An 18,435-nucleotide genomic window follows, 5' to 3' on the forward strand; every position below is an offset into this window, starting at 1 on the left:
ATTGGCCCTCCCCCCACAGCACTGTCCACTACAGGGTTGCCCGTCCGGCACCGCGAGGAGGTAGGAGGTTGTTTTTCTGGACACACACACACACTCTCAGACTCACACACACATACACTCACTCACACACTGTCAGACTCACACACACACTCACTCTCAGACTCACACACACAATCACTCACTCTCACACTCTCAGCCTAAGATACACTCACTCTCACACTCTCAGACTCACACACACACACTCTCAGACTTACACACACATACACTTACTCTCACACTCTCAGACTCACACACACATACACTCACTCTCACACTCTCAGACTCACACACAGATACACTCACTCTCAGACTCACACACACACTCACCCTCGCACTCTCAGACTCACACACACATACACTCACTCTCATACTCTCAGAATCACACACACACACTCAGCGCGGCGTTCAGGGGGGGGGGGGCAGTTGGATGAGTGGGCATGTTTACCCTTCCCCCCCACCCTCCCCGACATCGTCAACCAATCGCGGCGTTGCTCGGTGTTCGGTGGGGAGGGGATTGCATTGGTGGGCGTGTTTACACCCCACCTCTACCAATGGCGGCCCGCTCGGCGTTTGAGTTTCATAAGGGTACCACGGGGTAACCAGCCCCTCCTCACCCAGCCCCACCCCTCCGTCACCCCACCCAGCCCCACCCTCCCCACCCAGCCCCTCCCCACCCAGCCCCTCCCCACCCTCCCCACCCAGCCCCTCCCCACCCTCCCCTCCCCACGCAGCCCCACCCTCCCCACCACTGGCCCCTCCCCACTCTACCCTCCCAACCAAGCCCCTCCCTCCCTACCCTCCCCTCTCCACCCAGCCCCAGCCACCCCTCGCATATTTGGAATGCATGATGGACAGAATAATCCCCCGTCGGCTGGTGTAACCAGGAGGTTACTACCAGTAATAGAGATACATATACTCACCACACAGATATGAATAGACTAATCACATATAAACCCATAGACTCTCCACACAGAGACCCATAAACTCATACATAGAGACCCACTGACTCACCACGCAGAGATCCATACACTCATCAGAGACCCATAAATTGAGTCCCATAGACTCACCACACAGAGACCCACAGACTAATTACACAGAGACACCGAGACCCATAAACTCACACATAGAAATCCACAGACTGACTACACAGAGAACCAGACTCACACAGAGGCCCACTGACTCACGGCACAAAGACCCACAGACTCACCACACAGGGACACAGAGACTCATAAACTCACCACACAGATACGCAAAGGCTCATCCACAGAAACCCATAGACGCACCACAAAGAGACCTCTACACTCACCAATAAAGAGATACGTAGACGCCCCACACAGGGACTAACAGACTCACCGCACGGAAACATAGAGACCCATAGGCTCATACACAGAGACTCATAGACTCATACATATAGACCCACAGACTCACCACACAGTGACCCATAGTCTCCTCAAACAGAGATCCATTTACTCACCACACAGAGAATCATAAACTCACCACACAGAGACCCATAGACGCACGACATAGTGACCCATACACCCATCAGATACCCATAAATAGAGATCCATAGACTCACCACACAGGAACCCATAGACGCATCACACAGAGATCGATATACTCCTCAATCAGAGATGCGTAGACTCACCACACAGATACCCATAGATTCATACATAGAGACCCACTGACTCACCACACAGATACCCATAGGTTCATCACACAGAGACTCATAGACTCCTCAAACAGAAATCCATATACTTACCACACAGAGACCCATAAACTCACCACACAGAGACCCATAGACGCACCAAACACAGATCCATACACTCATCAGAGACCCATAAAGCGAGATGCATACACTCACCACACAGAGACCCACAGACTCACCAGAAAGAGACCCAAAGACTTATCACACAGGGGTCCATAGACGCACCATACAGAGACCCATACACTCATCAGAGACCCATAAATAAAGATCCATAAACTCACCACGCAGAGACCCATAGACAGACTCACCGCACAGAGGCACAGAGACCCATAAACTCACACGTAGAGACCCACATACTCACCACACATCGATACATAGTCTCACACGTAGATACCCACAGACATACCACATAGAGACCCTTAGACTCGTCAGAGACCCATTCATAGAGACCCATATATTAACCACACTGAGACACAGAGACTCACCAGAAAAAGACCCATAGACCCATTCATAGAGACCCATACATTCACCACACAGAGACCCACAGTCTCACCACACAAAGACACAGAGACCCATATACTCACTTCACAGAGACCAATAGACTCATACACAGAGAACCACAGACTCACCACACAAAGTCCCATAGACTCACACAAAGAGACCCATAGACTCACTGCACAAAGACCCATAGACTCATACATAGAGAACAAGAGATTAACCACTCAAAGACCCATATACTCCTCACACAGAGATGCATAGACTCTTCACACAGAGACACATAGACTTATACATAGAGACCCATAGACTCACCACACAGAGACCCACAGACTAACCAAACAGAGACACTGAGATCCATAAACTCGCACATAGAGACCCACAGAATGACCAAACAGAGACCCAGACTCACACAGAGCCCCACTGACTCACCAGACAGAGACCCACAGACTCACCACACAGGGACACAGAGACTTATAGACTCACCACACAGAGTCCCACTGTCTCACCACACAGAGACGTAAAGGCTCATCCACATAAACCCGTAGACGCACCACAAAGAGATCCCTATACTCATCAGAGACCCATAAATCGAGATACATAGACTCCCCACACAGAGACTCACAGACTCACCGCACAGAAACACAGAGACCCATAGACTCATACATACAGTGAGGGAAAACAGTATTTGACCCCTCTGCAAAACATGACTTAGTACTTGGTGGAAAAACCCTTGTTGGCAATCACAGAGGTCAGACGTTTCTTGTAGTTGGCCACCAGGTTTGCACACATCTCAGGAGGGATTTTGTCCCACTCCTCTTTGCAGATCTTCTTCAAGTCATTAAGGTTTAGAGGCTGACGTTTGGCAACTCGAACCTTCAGCTCCCTCCACAGATTGTCTATGGGATTAAGGTCTAGAGACTGGTTAGGCCACTCCAGGACCTTAATGTGCTCATTCTTGAGCCACTCCTTTGTTGCCTTGGCCGTGTGTTTTGGGTCATTGTCATGCTGGAATACCCATCTACGACCCATTTTCAATGCCCTGGCTGAGGGAAGGAGGTTCTCACCCAAGATTTGACGTTGCATGGCCCCGTCCATCGTCCCTTTGATGCGATTAAGTTGTCCTCTGTGCCCTTAGCAGAAAAACACCCCCAAAGCATAATGTTTCCACCTCCATGTTTGACGGTAGGGATGGTGTTCTTGGGGTCATAAGCAGCATTCCTCCTCCTCCAAACACGGCGAGTTGAGTTGATGCCAAAGAGCTCCATTTTGGTCTCATCTGACCACTACAATTTCACCCAGTTGTCCTCTGAATCATTCAGATGTTCATTGACAAACTTCAGACGGGCATGTATATGTGCTTTTTTAAGCAGGTGGACCTTGCGGGCGCTGCAGGATTTCAGTCCTTTACGGCGTAGTGTGTTACCAACTGTTTTCTTTGGTGACTATGGTCCCAGCTGCCTTGAGATCATTGACAAGATCCTCCCGTGTAGTTCTGGGCTGATTCCTCACAATTCTCATGATCATTGCAACTCCACGAGTTGAGATCTTGCATGGAGCCCCAGGCCGAGGGAGATTGACAGTTATTTTGTGTTTCTTCCATTTGCGAATAATCGCACCAACTGTTGTCACCTTCTCACCAAGCTGTTTGGCGATGGTCTTGTAGCCCCTTCCAGCCTTGTGTAGGTCTACAATCTTGTCCCTGACATCCTTGGAGAGCTCTTTGGTCTTTGCCATAGTGGAGAGTTTGGAATCTGATTTATTGATTGCGTCTGTGAACAGGTGTCTTTTATACAGGTAATAAGCTGAGATTAGGAGCACTCCCTTTAAGCGTTTGCTCCTAATCTTAGCTCATTACCTGTATAAAAGACACCTGGGAGCCAGAAATATTTCTGATTGAGAGGGGGTCAAATACTTATTTCCTTCATTAAAATGCAAATCAATTTATAACATTTTTGACATGCGTCTTTCTGGATGTTGTTGTTGTTATTCTGTCTCTCACTGTTCAAATAAACCTACCATTAAAATTATAGACTGATCATTTATTTGTCAGTGGGCAAATGTACAAAATCAACAGGGGATCAAATACTTTTTTCCCTCACTGTAGAGACCCACGGACTCACCACACAGTGACCCAGACTAACCCAGAGACCCATAAACTCACCACCTAGAGACACATAGACTCCTCACACAGAGATGCGTAGACTCGCCACACATAAACCCATAGACTCAACACATAGAAACTCATATACTCACACATAGAGACCTATACACTCACATATAGAGACCCACAGACTCAACACAAAAAGACCCATAGTCTCCTCAAACAGAGATCCATATACTCACCACACAGAGAATCATAAATTAACCACACAGAGACCCATAGACGCACGATATGAAGACCTATACACCCACCATATACCCATGAAGAGAGATCCATAGACTCACCACACAGGAACTCAAAGACTCATCACACAGAGACCCATAGGCTCCTCAATCAGAGATGCGTAGACTCACCACACAGAGACCCATAGATTCATACATAGAGACCCATTGACTCACCACACAGCTACCCATAGGCTCATCACACAGAACTCATAGACTCCTCCATATACTTACCACACAAAGACCCTTAAACTCACCACACATAGACCCATAGACGCACCCCACACATATCCATACACTCCTGAGAGACCCATAAAGAGAAATGCATACACTCACCGCACAGAGACCCATAGACTCACACGTAGAGAACCACATATATACCATTAAGAGACCCTTAGACTCTTCAAAGACCCATTCATAAAGACCCATAGATTCACCACAGAGAGACAAAGAGACTCACCAGACAGAGACCCATAGACCCATTCCTGGAGACCCATATATTCACCACACAGAGACCCACAGACTCACCACACAGAAACCCAGATTCACACAAAGTCTCACCACACAAAGACACGGAGACCAATATACTCACTACACAGAGACACATAGACTCATACATAGAGAACCACAGACTCACCACACAAAGTCCCATAGACTCGCACATAGAGACCACAGACTCACTGCACAGAGACCCATAGACTCACACATAGAGACTCATTGATTCACCACATAGAGACTGATATACTCACCACACAGAGACCTATAAACTCCTCACACAGAGATCCATAGACTCACCACACAGAGACACAGAGACACATATACTCACTACACATAGACCCATAGTCCCACACATAGAGACCCACAGACTCACCACATCGAGACCCATAGACTCATTACACAGAGACAGCAGCCTTGTCTCTGCCACCAGTATCAGACCAGAGAACAACGTTAAAAGACGAACAGTACAAGGACAATGCACGCATCAGAGCATTTGTAGCTCCGGTCGAGCATCAGCTTTATCTATAAAATCCCTCTATGCAAGTGTAATAAAGGACTCTTGTACTGGGTCTGTCTCCGTTGTCCTTTATTGGTTCGTACAGTTGCCCGCACGGCGTCTCGCTCAGAATCTCCCCCGTCTCCCGCTCGGCAGCCTCACTGCTGCCGTCGCTCCTGCAGCCTCGTTGCTGCTCCCTAGGCAGCCCCGCTGCTGGCTCATACTCAGCCTCTCTGTCTCCGACCTGCAGCCCCACGGCTGCTCGCTGTGCAGCCCCGCTGCTGGCTCGTACTCAGCCTCTCTGTCTCCGACCTGCAGCCCCACGGCTGCTCGCTGTGCAGCCCCGCTGCTGGCTCTCCGTTCCTCCATGCCCGGACACCGCTGGCCAACGGTGCCGAGTCCCGACTGGTGACGACCACGCCACCTTCCTGCTCCTGTCCTGCGTGGCCTCCTCTTGTCCTTATCTCCACACTCTCCTCGAGCCCTTCCGGTTCCCCTCCTTAAAAGCTCTCCCTCTCCCCACGTGACCCTAACTCCTCCCACCTGTTACGTCACATCCCGCGAGGCCGTTTATGCTCGCATTACACCACCCTCCCCCGTAGAGAAAATTCCAGTCGTCCTCGGCTGAAACAGAACAAGCAATGCGAGCGACCTCCCACCATCAGCAATGACCGGACAACGGAGAAATATAACAATACTCAAATAACAACAACACCAAGAACAACAACAATCAACGAAAAGAAAGAGATTTGGAGCGCGTGCGGGTCGCCGGCCCGTCCCGGACGAGCAGCGGCCCCCCTGCAGACCGAGAACGCGACGGGGTTTTAGGAGCGACAGGATCAAAATGGCCTGTCGCTATTGGAGGCCCGCCAACGCCAAGGTCCCGCTCCCCCGAAGGACCAGAGTCCGGAGTGTCCCGCAATCGTGTCTGCGGTGGGGTTGGAGGGGCGGCGGGGTCAGGCGTGCCCGCAGCCGTGGTAGGCCCACCCAGAGCAGAGTCCGCTGCCTCCTGCAGTGTCACGGCCGGTTGGTCTGTAGGAGGCACGACAGGCGCTCTGGCAGGGTCAACAGACACAGGCAAGGGTGCGTCGGCAGCAACAGACACCGGCAAGGCAACCTCAGGAGATGACGCATCCGTTCGAGGGGCCACGTATGGTTTCAACCGCGATGTATGGACGTACCAGCGCCGAGATCCGAACCGAACGCGCGCGGACTGCGGGTTAGGAACCTCAATGAGCCTAACAGGCCCCTGCCATGGCTTATGCAATTTAGGGGAGGTTCCTGCCTGCACCTGCGGGCAATGCAGCCAAGCCATGTCCCCCACCTTCCAGGGGCACTTCCCCCCCCGAGCGTCGAGCACAACGTTCGTTTCGGGCCTGGGTTTTGGCAGTAGCCACCCGGGCCCCCTCCCGCGCCTCAGCGACGCGGCGAACAGCGTCCTGAATATAGTCAGGGAGAGGCTTAGTAGGCCCTCTCACTCCTGTACCCAACTGCACATCCATCGGTGGCACGTTTTCGCGACCGTACATGAGAAAAAACAGAGAATATCCTGTGGACGCGTGAGGCGTCATCTGGTATGCCGAGAGTACCCCAGGGATGTGCAAATCCCAGTCCGCTTGCTTTTCATTAACCGTGTGACACAGCATGGCTGACAGCGTCCGATTCAGCCGTTCCACCATGCCATCCGTCTGCGGGTGGTAGGGGGATGTTCGGATCTTTTTGGTCTCCAGTCCAGCGCACACCTCCCCCAACAATTTAAAAGAAAAATTCCGGCCTTGGTCTGTGAGCAGCCTCTCCGGCGCCCCTTTATCCATGACATATCCAAATAGAAAGGCGTCCGTAATAGACGCCGCCGACTGGTCGGGAAAGGGCCAGGCCATCGGCCAGCGGGAGAGATACTCCACCCCAACTAGCAAGTATTTATTACCCTTAGCGAATGGCAGGAAGGGTCCCAAAATATCCAACGCCACCAACTCGTTAACTCGAGACACCTGTATGGACTGTATCGGCGGCACATATGGCTGTTTAGGCGGCTTCCGCCGGGCACACTCGGGACATGCACAAACGTGCCCGACGACATCCGCCATCATGCCGTGCCAGAAGTAGTCTCGCTGCAACGTCAACAAGGTTTTCTGCACCCCCAGATGTAATAGCGTGTCGCAATGCAGAGTCCTGATCAATTCGTACCGTAACGACGACGGTACAACCAGACGCCAGCGATCATGTAACCCCTCCCTCCACATTAGGAGTCCGTCGCGGAGAGCAGTCCCCGGCGTCCCATCGGAAACCAGTCCGCCCCCTCCCTTTGCAGCCCGACTCCGCAGGGTTCCCAACGAGTCGTCAAGCATTTGTTCACGAATCCACACTGGTCGTGGAAGGTTCAGAACCCCATCGGCCGGTCCCGGGCACACAGGAGCCTCAGGCACTTCGACCGCTAACGCAATAGGCCGAGGGGGCTGCTGGGTCGGCGTACACCTATGCGTACCCGACGCGCAAGCGCAAGGGGATCCCTGCGGCAACCTAGAGAGCGCGTCCGCATCCGCATCCGCGTGACGCGCCCCCTTCCGATGCAGAATTTGGAAGGAAAACTCCTGCAGAGTGTCCAACCATCGTGCCAACTGGCCAGATGGTTGGTCCACCCTCAGAGCATATTGTAAAGCCGCATGATCTGTGCGCACAATAAACGAACGGCCGTAAAGATACGGCCGGAATTGGCGAAGAAAATAGACAATGGCCAAAAGTTTGCGGCGAGTGACGCAGTAGCGGGTTTCCGCGGGGGACAAGACGCGGCTACCGTACGCCACGACGCGTTCCACCCCGCCTTTGGACTGCGACAGAATGGCCCCAATGCCCGTGGCACTCGCGTCCGTGTCCAGAATGAAGGGGTGATCAAAATCGGGATAGTCCAATGTTGGCGCCGTCGCCAAACGATCGCGCAGGCCCTTAAACGCCGCCTCCTCTGGCGGTCCCCAACTGAATTTTCGTCCTTTACCCGTAAGGAGGTGCAGAGGCCTAGCGATCGTTGCAAAATTTGGAACGAATCTACGGTAATATGAGGCAAAGCCCAAGAAGCGACGTACATCCCCCACTGTGGCCGGGGTTGGCCAGTTGCGGACGCACTCCGTCTTCTCCGGATCAGTGGCAACCCCGTCGGCACTGACTATATGTCCCAAATAGCGCACGGACCGTTGCAACAGGTGTCATTTCTTAGGTTTAAATTTAAGATTGGCGGAGCGCATCCTGGCGAACACCGCCTCCAGTCTCTGTAGATGTTCGTCAAATGTACGACTGAATACGATGACATCGTCCAAATATATCAGGCATGTCTCCCACTGCAACCCCGTTAACACCAGCTCCATCAACCTCTGAAATGTGGCGGGGGCAGCATTCAACCCCATCGGAAGACAATTAAATTGAAATAGGCCCTGCGGCGTACGGAAAGCTGTCTTTTCCCGCGAGGACTCATCGAGGGGAAGCTGCCAGAATCCCGAAGAGAGATCCAGCGTCGAAAAGAACTTCGCCCCCGACAAGACATCGAGGGAATCATCCATACGCGGCAGGGGGTACGCATCCGCCACGGACACCTTGTTTAATTTGCGAAAATCGACGCAAAATCACAATTTTCCGTCTTTCTTTTTGACCAAGACTACAGGCGCGCCCCATGGGCTGTTAGACGGAGATATTATATCCGCAGCCAACATGTCCTCCACTGCACCCCGGACATGGTCTCGCTCCGCCGGACTCATCCGATGCGAGTTCAACCGAATCGGAGCAGCGTCCCCCGTGTCAATATGATGGGAGAGCAGGGAGGTGCGTCCCAAGTCCAAATCGTCGGAGCTAAACACATCGGAATAACTCAACAATAACGCACGAAGCGCGGATCGCTGTTCCCCGGTCAGGGAAGAATTTTCCCCGCACAATTCGGCGACCCAGCGATCATCTAGGCCCGCAGGCTCCGAGACTCCGCCAACCACATCCCGGCGGCCCAGATCGTCCTGGGCCGTGAACGCTGTTGTGGCATGTGCACGACCGTTCCGGCCGACACACAAACATTCTCCGTACTCGCGTTGAGCACCTGCCAAAATGGCTGCTGGTCTGGCCAGATAATAGTTTGCGCCTCGTCTAGCGCCGATCCGCCCGTTATGGTTGCGGACGGCGATAACAAACCCCAGCCGCTCCTTCCCGACCAGGCACCGGTTTCCGATATCGCAACGAGATAAGCATCTGTGAAACAGGTGGAATGTCAACAGATACTTCGGACAGCACCTGCAGACAGGAGCGGGTCGCCCCCAGGGCGACGGCAAGAATGATATTTTTCGACCCCCCGGTAGTTCAATGCAATTTTGATTAACTCTTATTAGAACGGGCATTTTGGCCAGAAAGTCAGTTCCCAACAAACACGGAACCGCAAGGGACCTCGAAATCAACACAGTTCCCGAGGCCGACACCCCCCCGATGGAAATATTGGCGTCCACCTGGCCCACAATGCCCATACTTCACCCGTTCGCTGCTACACAGGAATCGTAAACCAGCCGCACTGCGTCTGGCGGAATGCCCAACAGATGGAAAATGACATCCGATATAATTGTCGCGGACGCACCGGAGTCCACCAAAACGCGCACGTCGACTCCTTGTATAGAACCCGGCACAGTGGACGACCCCGTAGCGGCCGCAACAACCCACCATGCCAATTTACGCCACTGCGTTATCGAGCGACATAGGCCTGTCAGCGGCCGCCCGTTGTTAACGACACCCGAATCGCGCGGCAACGGTGATGGATGAGGTCTCAAGCCTTGCCGGGTGTCTGGTTGCACTCCGACTTGCCTTTTCAGGAGGGTCCTTCCGCGGCACGTCTGTGGTCGAGGCCTCCTGCTGGGGCGGCCCTGGAATACGGGCCCAGCAATCCCTGGCAAAGTGGCCTTTGCGACCGCAGTGGAAGCACTCGACGCCGTACGACGCACAGCGCTCCCTCCATCCCGACGCTCCAGCGTCGGCAGCGCAGATCGCGGCCCCGGCCCTCCGCGGGCAGGCCACTGCGCGGAGGTGGCTGACAATTCCTGCGGGCCCCGCTCGTCAGGAACGTACACCGCCTTCTTGGGATCCCAACCCACGGCACCCCCGGGCACGGTGGGTCCCCCCGTTTACGCCGTCATCTGCTTCCAATGGCGCAGATTAAATTGGGCATCCAAGCATTTCGCAGCCACCCGCGACGACAGCTTCTCGTGGCTGCACACCGGCATAGGGATCCCCAAATATCTGGACAGTTCAAGCATTTTTCCCAAGATGAGGGGTTCCAGTAGGTCAGGCTCCGTCTCAGGGTAGGCGGCCATGGCCAATTCCAGGACAGCACCCCTGTATGCCACCGGCGACTCTTCGGGCGCCCGCTGGCGCTGAACGAATCATCAGTGAGCGTCATCTGGTGGCTCGTATGCATCCGCCATCTCGTCAAAAACCCCTCTCAGTGTTTTCTTCTTCTCGGCCTTGATGGAACGGAAGAATCTGACCGACTCATCATCGAGGAGAGTTGGCAGAACTTCCAGGGCCTCTGCGTCAGTCCATCTGGCGGAGCGTACCGCCGCCAAAAATCGGCAGGCGAATGCACTCCAGTCGCTTCCAATCGAAAATTCTTTAACAGTTGTCAAGTGACGGCTGCGGGTTCTCGCTCCGCTGGTCTCCGCAGACGGCGCGTCGCGTGGCATATTTAAGATGGCATCGCACCGCAGCGTGTCAAAGATGGCGGCTTCCCGCTGTGGAGGGCGCAAGATGGCGGCTTCCCGCGGTTCTTCTCCCGCCACGCCCAAGATGGCGTCCTCGTGCCGCGTGGCGGAGGGTGCTGGCGGCGCAGGCAAGGCCCCGCTCCGTTGGTCATCACCGGGCCTCCCCGAACCCATCGCCAGCGTGACGAGGTCGCACAGTTGCGCCAAGACGGTCTTCAAAGTCTCGAGCTGGGCCGCCATCTGACTCCATCGCTGGTCCGCGTCCCCCGTCGCGGGCGAATCCACCGAAGCGGCGACCTCTTGCACCCCCGGGCCATCACTCGTTCCCACGTCGATGTCTCCCTCCATCGTTGGCAGCGCCACTGGTGGAGGAAGGTCTTCGTCGTCGGAAGATGTAGCAGATGATGGTGCGGGGATGTTCTTTCTTCTGAGTTGTTTTGACATGCCGTTGCACTTCTAACACCAGTGTAATAAAGGACTCTTGTACTGGGTCTGTCTCCGTTGTCCTTTATTGGTTCGTACAGTTGCCCTTACGGCGTCTCGCTCAGAATCTCCCCCGTCTCCCGCTCGGCAGCCTCACTGCTGCCGTCGCTCCTGCAGCCTCGTTGCTGCTCCCTAGGCAGCCCCGCTGCTGGCTCGTACTCAGCCTCTCTGTCTCCGACCTGCAGCCCCACGGCTGCTCGCTGTGCAGCCCCTCTGCTGGCTCGTACTCAGCCTCTCTGTCTCCGACCTGCAGCCCCACGGCTGCTCGCTGTGCAGCCCCGCTGCTGGCTCTCCGTTCCTCCGTGCCCAGACACCGCTGGCCAACGGTGCCGAGTCCCGACTGGTGACGACCACGCCACCTTCCTGCTCCTGCCCTGCGTGGCCTCCTCTTGTCCTTATCTCCACACTCTCCTCGAGCCCTTCCGGTTCCCCTCCTTAAAAGCTCTCCCTCTCCCCACGTGACCCTAACTCCTCCCACCTGTTACGTCACATCCCGCGAGGCCGTTTACGCTCGCATTACACAAGTATTACAGATGATGGAAAACAATTACAAGGGTAACTTTTACACTTTCTGGCAATAAAACAGTTTCGAAGACAATGCATATATTAGCAGAGCATGTTTGTTTGCATGTTCACCACAGCATACTTGCATTGCCTAGTCAATGAATGTTTTGGTCTATCTGGTGTTCTGTGTGAATACCACGTGTAAGATATTTTAACAAGTAAAAACTCGCCTCTGTACCTTTCGCAATTTGGCGTTCTTTTCTGGTCTAGCACCGGTGGTTGAGACACGGCCATCAAGAACAAGCCTACATCTTGACTTAAATCTTTCGTGACTGCAGGAATTCATGTTCTTTGGGTCTTTCGGTAAAGTCATCAGGACGATCGCTTGTGTTGTGATCGAAACGTAGTTTTTTTTTTTGAGCCTATCTACGTGACTTTACCAAAAGACCCAGTACAGCACACCGGTGTGTTGGAGAACAAATCCACAACATTTACAGAGGACGACGTTTCGCCAGTAATTACAACCGATGTCATCAAGCGGTAGCCAGATTTATTCAGATTTTTTATATTTTGATACCGGCATAAAAAGGTATCCTACAAGATAACTACTGGACGTTTGTGAAACTAAGCTTCATAGTTCACGGGATTCCTCCGGCGGTATAAATATAGATTGTGATGGTTCTGTGTCCCTGGCATTTAGGGAGGTGGATGCGTCCTGTCACCGTGCTCAAAAACAAGTTTTGGGAAACACTGACACAGAGTACGACAAATAGCAAAAGGGACAACAACCGCAACACAACTAAAATACGCGATACTTGATGTATTAACCGGCACGCCTGACCCGCTGCTGGATGCATGGAAAACTCACTCCGCATGAACTGGTTTAGCGCTGGTATTTAAATACTGTGTTTATCGTTTTGTGTTCAACTATATTTATGCATGTATAATTTAATGTTTTGTATTTTATTCAATCATCCTTATTCATATTAAATGTAATTGTGTTAATTTAATTCAATAACACTCACGCATCGTTTATTTAATTAGATCTACTTGTATTCAAGTTCATTATTTTAACGCATTTTTTCAAATTTAATTTAAATTCAATTTTTAAATTTTGTATTCAATCACACTCACTCGAATTTTTAATTTTTATATTTTATTGAATCATTTAATGTATATTTTACTTAATTATTTATAACTTAATTTTACAATATTTATTTACCTTTATTATTATTATTTTTATCTAATTTGTTTTATTTTATCTCAGCATTTTTTTTTATTTAGATTGTATTTAGCGACTTCTGTTAATATTACATTTAATTATTCTAAATGTATGTTTAATTTCATTACTTGTTTTATCGAAACTGCGACACTGCCACCCACCCCGCGCGTGTGCGCGCGTTACGGCTGAAGGGGAAGTGTGAACTTCCCCTTTTTCGGTTTCGTTTTCGCTGTCGAAAGTGGGCAGGGTGCTGGGCTGGGTGCGGAGTGGATGCGCCAACGTCGTTCCAGTTTCTTCCCGTTACATTTTTACGTCAACACTCGAACGCTCCACCACCGCCTTTAGCCCACCTTGTAGCAGCAGCAGCGCAACATCTCGCGACCAGGGGCTCCTGTTGCAACTGCTGCTGTTTGTTGAACTTTTTTTCGCACCGTGCATAGCCTACCGTGTTAGTCTGAGGTGCTGCTACTGCTGCTGCGATGGAAGGCGGCAGCGGCAGCGAGGTTGACGTGAGAGGCCTCCCAAACCAAGACAAAGCCGAGGAGGTGAAACTCCTCAAATACTTCCAAAGCAAGCGGCTGTCGGGGGGAGGCGAGTGCGAGGAACTCACGCGGCTGCCTGACGGAGGAGTCCGCCTACGCTTCAAGGAGAGAGAAGGTGACCACTCCATTGTCTCTCACTCGAGCCACGGTGGCACGGAGATGTTAACTCCCTCGCCTGGTATGCAGGAGGTCGTGGGTTCGATCCCGAATCCCTGACGCCACGGTGGCTAGGAGATGTTAACTCCCTCGCCTGGCATACAGGAGGTCGTGGGTTCGACGGTGTGATGACTAATCTGCTTTCATTTTGCACTCAATATCATAATAATCATTGTGTTTCTATAAGTGCAGCGGTGGAAGTTATTCCCCACACTGCACGGAAGCCAAGAGGCATCATCACGGACTAAAGAAAATTAAATAATATGATGACAGGTGCTTGAGAGTATTGCTGGATAACGCCTACCTCTACGTATATGCCTCCTCGCTCACCGCCAGGGCCGAATGAAGGTTATTTAAGCTCTATGCACTTCTGTTTCGTGTGACCTTCAGTGATAACCCTACAGTTGGTTAAATCTAGATTTGAAGTTTTCGTGACTGCAGGGATCCATATTCTTTGGTTCTTTTGGTAAAGTCACGTAGGTATAAAATAAAATAAATTAAATCACTTATACCTAGGTGGCTTTACCGAAAGAACCAAAGAGTGTGTCTACAGTTGGTTAGTGCTGCCCCGTGTTACCACCACCGCCGCTGTCACTCCGCTTGTTTTTCGTTTCGTCCAGCCGCTGGGCAGATGTCGCAACTGCAGACACGATGATGAATAATTATCATTAGTATCTAGTCTGTGTCTTCATTCTATGGCAGAGAGCTGTGTGCCGCAGAAAAGCAGATTCCTTGCTCTCTGCGAAGATATTTATTCTGAACGATATCTTTGTGAAAAATTGTAATTATATAAATAACATTTTCTTTTCGTAGGCCCTAGGCACAGTGTCTCCTGTGGCCTTTTGATTAATACGACCCTGGTGAATGGGCGAGTGAGTGAGTTGGGTGCTGAGTGCGTGGGTCAGTGAGTGAGTGGGTGAGTGGGTGAGTTAGTGGGTGAGTGGGTGAGTTAGTGGGTGAGTGGGTGAGTGAGTAGGTGCTGAGTGAGTGGGTGGGTCAGTGAGTGATTTGGTGAGTTGGTGATTGGGTCAGTGAGTGGATGAGTGGGTGAGTTAGTGGGTGAGTGGGTGAGTTAGTGGGTGAGTGAGTGAGTGAGTAGGTGCTGAGTGAGTGGGTGGGTCAGTGAGTGAGTTGGTGAGTGGGTCAGTGAGTGGATGAGTGGGTGAGTTAGTGGGTGAGTGGATGAGTGAGTGAATAGGTGCTGAGTGAGTGGGTCAGTGAGTGGGTGGGTCAGTGAGTGTGTGAGTGAGTGGGTGATGGGGAGTGAGGGGGAGTGGGTGAGTGAGTGAGTGGATGAGTGAGTGAATAAGTGGGTGGGTGAGTTAGTGGGTGGGTGAGTTAGTGGGTGGGTGAGTTAGTGGGTGGGTGAGTTAGTGGGTGGGTGAGTTAGTGGGTGAGTTCGTGGGTGGGTGAGTGAGTAGGCCATATGCACAGTGTCTACTGTGGGAGTTTGCAGCGTCTCTCTCCCCGTGGTCGCGTGGAATTTTCTCGGGGTTTTTTCCGGTTTTTCCCTCTACATTTTACCCTCCACGTGTTCTCTCTCGCTCACACTTATAAGGTCCCTGGCTGATAGTGTTGTAGTGTATGGTAGTGTAGTGTTTAGTTGGGTAGTGTGCAGTAGTGTATAGTGTAGTGTATAGTAGTGGCATGTATAGTGGTGTAGTGTATAGTGTAGTGTATAGCAGGGGCGGTTTCTTCATTAGGGCGATTGGGCGACGCACCACCAATATCATTCAACCACAGAGTCACGCTAGCCGTCACTGTGCCTCTGGATATATACCAATCAGCGTCATGCTACGTTCTGTGGAGTACCGCCTCTTTTTGGGCGATTTCCCTCCAGCTGAGAATCGCCCCGAGTGGTCCCATAGACTTACATTCAAAGATGTTTTTTTTTCGAACGGGGGCGCTGCAATGCATTCTCTATGGCTTCCGGGAGGGCTCGCCCTAACGTGCTTACGTCATCATACGTGCTTACGTCATCATACGTAAGCACGTTTCATCCAACAATATAATTTGTCGCCACCTAGTGGAATCTTTAATAAAATAAACTTGAGTGGTTTGTTTTAATAGTGAGTATAGAAACAAACAAGATGTATTGTAAGAGTCACTTTATTTTTCATTAATATTAAAGAAGTGAAGTTGCCTTTACATGCTTAAGCTGTTAATTTATCCATTGCATGGGTGGACCTTATCCTTATCAATCATCCAGACATTTGCCCCCCCTGAGAGATTTTGCAGGAGCCGCCACTGCTATGCACTACATTACAATAGACTAAACTACCATACACTACACTACTATACATTATACGACGATACACGACACCACAATACACTCCTATACACTAATATACATTACACAATACATTACGATACACTATACTACTTGAAGCTGCTTTTTTTGTTTAGTTTGTTGTCCCTTCCCCGCACCTCCGATCATCACGGCTGGCTACGTACGGTGCCAAAGAAGTTCAAAATACACAGAGACCCACAGACGCCCGGACCCAATGAGACCCATAGAGATATACAGAGACACATAGAGACAACCATAGGATTAGCACGGTGCCAAATAAGTTTAACATACATACATACTACACTATACACTACATTACATACTATACACCAGTGGCGGCTCCTGCAAAATCTCTCAGGGGGGGCAAATGTCTGGATGATTGATAAGGATAAGGTCCACCCATGCAATGGATAAATTAACAGCTTAAGCATGTAAAGGCAACTTCACTTCTTTAATATTAATGAAAAATAAAGTGACTCTTACAATACATCTTGTTTGTTTCTATACTCACTATTAAAACAAACCACTCAAGTTTCTTTTATTAAAGATTCCACTAGGTGGCGACAAATTATATTGTTGGATGAAACGTGCTTACGTATGATGACGTAAGCACGTATGATGACGTAAGCACGTTAGGACGAGCCCTCCCGGAAGCCATAGAGAATGCATTGCAGCGCCCCGTTCGAAAAAAAACATCTTTGAATGTAAGTCTATGGGACCACTCGGGGCAATTCTCAGCTGGAGGGAAATCGCCCAAAAAGAGGCGGTACTCCACAGAACGTAGCATGACGCTGATTGGATTATATCCAGAGGCACAGTGACGGCTAGCGTGACTCTGTGGTTGAATGACATTGGTGGTGCGTCGCCCAATCGCCCTAATGAAGAAACCGCCCCTGGTGTATAGCGTAGTATGTGTAGTGTATAGTATGCAATATAGTGTGTAGTGTAGTATGTTGAACTTCTTTGGCACCGTGCGTAGCCAACCGTATTAATCCCATAGGTGGCTCTATGGGTCTCTTATACACTACACTACGATACACTACACTACTATACACTACACTAGACACAGCACTACTATACACTACAATAATATACACACTATACACTGCTATAGACTACATTATACACAACACTACTATTCACTACACTAAAATACACGCTATACACTATGCCAACTTGGAAACTAATTTCTTTAGAGCTTATTGTTGTCCTTCCCCTGCACCTCCGAATTGCACGGTTGGCTACGCACGGTGCCAAATAAGTTCACCATACACGCAATATAATATCCATTTCAGTGCAACAGTAGATATCTATGCCACACCAGACGCAAGTGAACTTAACTATGAAACTATTTTATTTCACTTTTTTTCAGAAGCAGCCTAGGCAACAGCAAAAACGACAGCGCAACGACGCGGCTTATCATCGTTGTTATAGCAGATGCCAACATAATCTAAACGCTTGATTTTGATTTATAAATGCGGAGGGAAAAACCCAGAGGACCCGGAGAAATATTCACGTGACCACGGAGAGAGAGAGAGACGCAGACTCAAAATCTACAGCAGGCGTCAGGGTCGGGACCAAACCCACGACTTCTTGCGTTCCAGGCGAGGGAGTTAACATCTCATAGCCACCATCAGCTCCACGCGACTAATCTCTTTTTTTCATCTCTCTCTCTCACTCGATACATTGAAGAACGAAACAGGAAGAGGATTTATTCCTGTTTCGGTTGGTTGTTTTTTGCTGTTGTAAATACCGGCGACGCGTCACACCTCGGATTCTAAATGTGTGTAGTGGGTTTACTCTCCAACACACAACTAAATGGCTGTGTCGGGTGGTGGCGGGTTTAACGACACATTTATATTCACACGATCAAACCCAGAAAAAAAACCTTCGTGGATAATAT

The 18,435-nt window shown here is 50.7% G+C and overlaps 1 protein-coding gene across 2 annotated transcripts in view; it reads left to right on the plus strand.

The window, feature by feature from the left end:
* Positions 1-13,761: 13,761 nt before the first annotated feature.
* Positions 13,762-18,435, plus strand: part of LOC144737979 (protein mono-ADP-ribosyltransferase PARP14-like) — a 76,610-nt gene continuing 71,936 nt past the window's right edge. For both annotated transcript variants that reach the window (XM_078620898.1, XM_078620899.1), the window contains exon 1: positions 13,762-14,201. In XM_078620898.1, the coding sequence (XP_078477024.1) occupies positions 14,024-14,201 (178 nt within the window). In that variant the 5' untranslated portion in view covers positions 13,762-14,023. The remainder of the gene's footprint in view (positions 14,202-18,435) is intronic.

Source organism: Lampetra planeri, chromosome 76 (genome assembly GCF_965212315.1).
Source record: "Lampetra planeri chromosome 76, kcLamPlan1.2.h2, whole genome shotgun sequence".
NCBI classification, from domain to species: domain Eukaryota; kingdom Metazoa; phylum Chordata; class Hyperoartia; order Petromyzontiformes; family Petromyzontidae; genus Lampetra; species Lampetra planeri.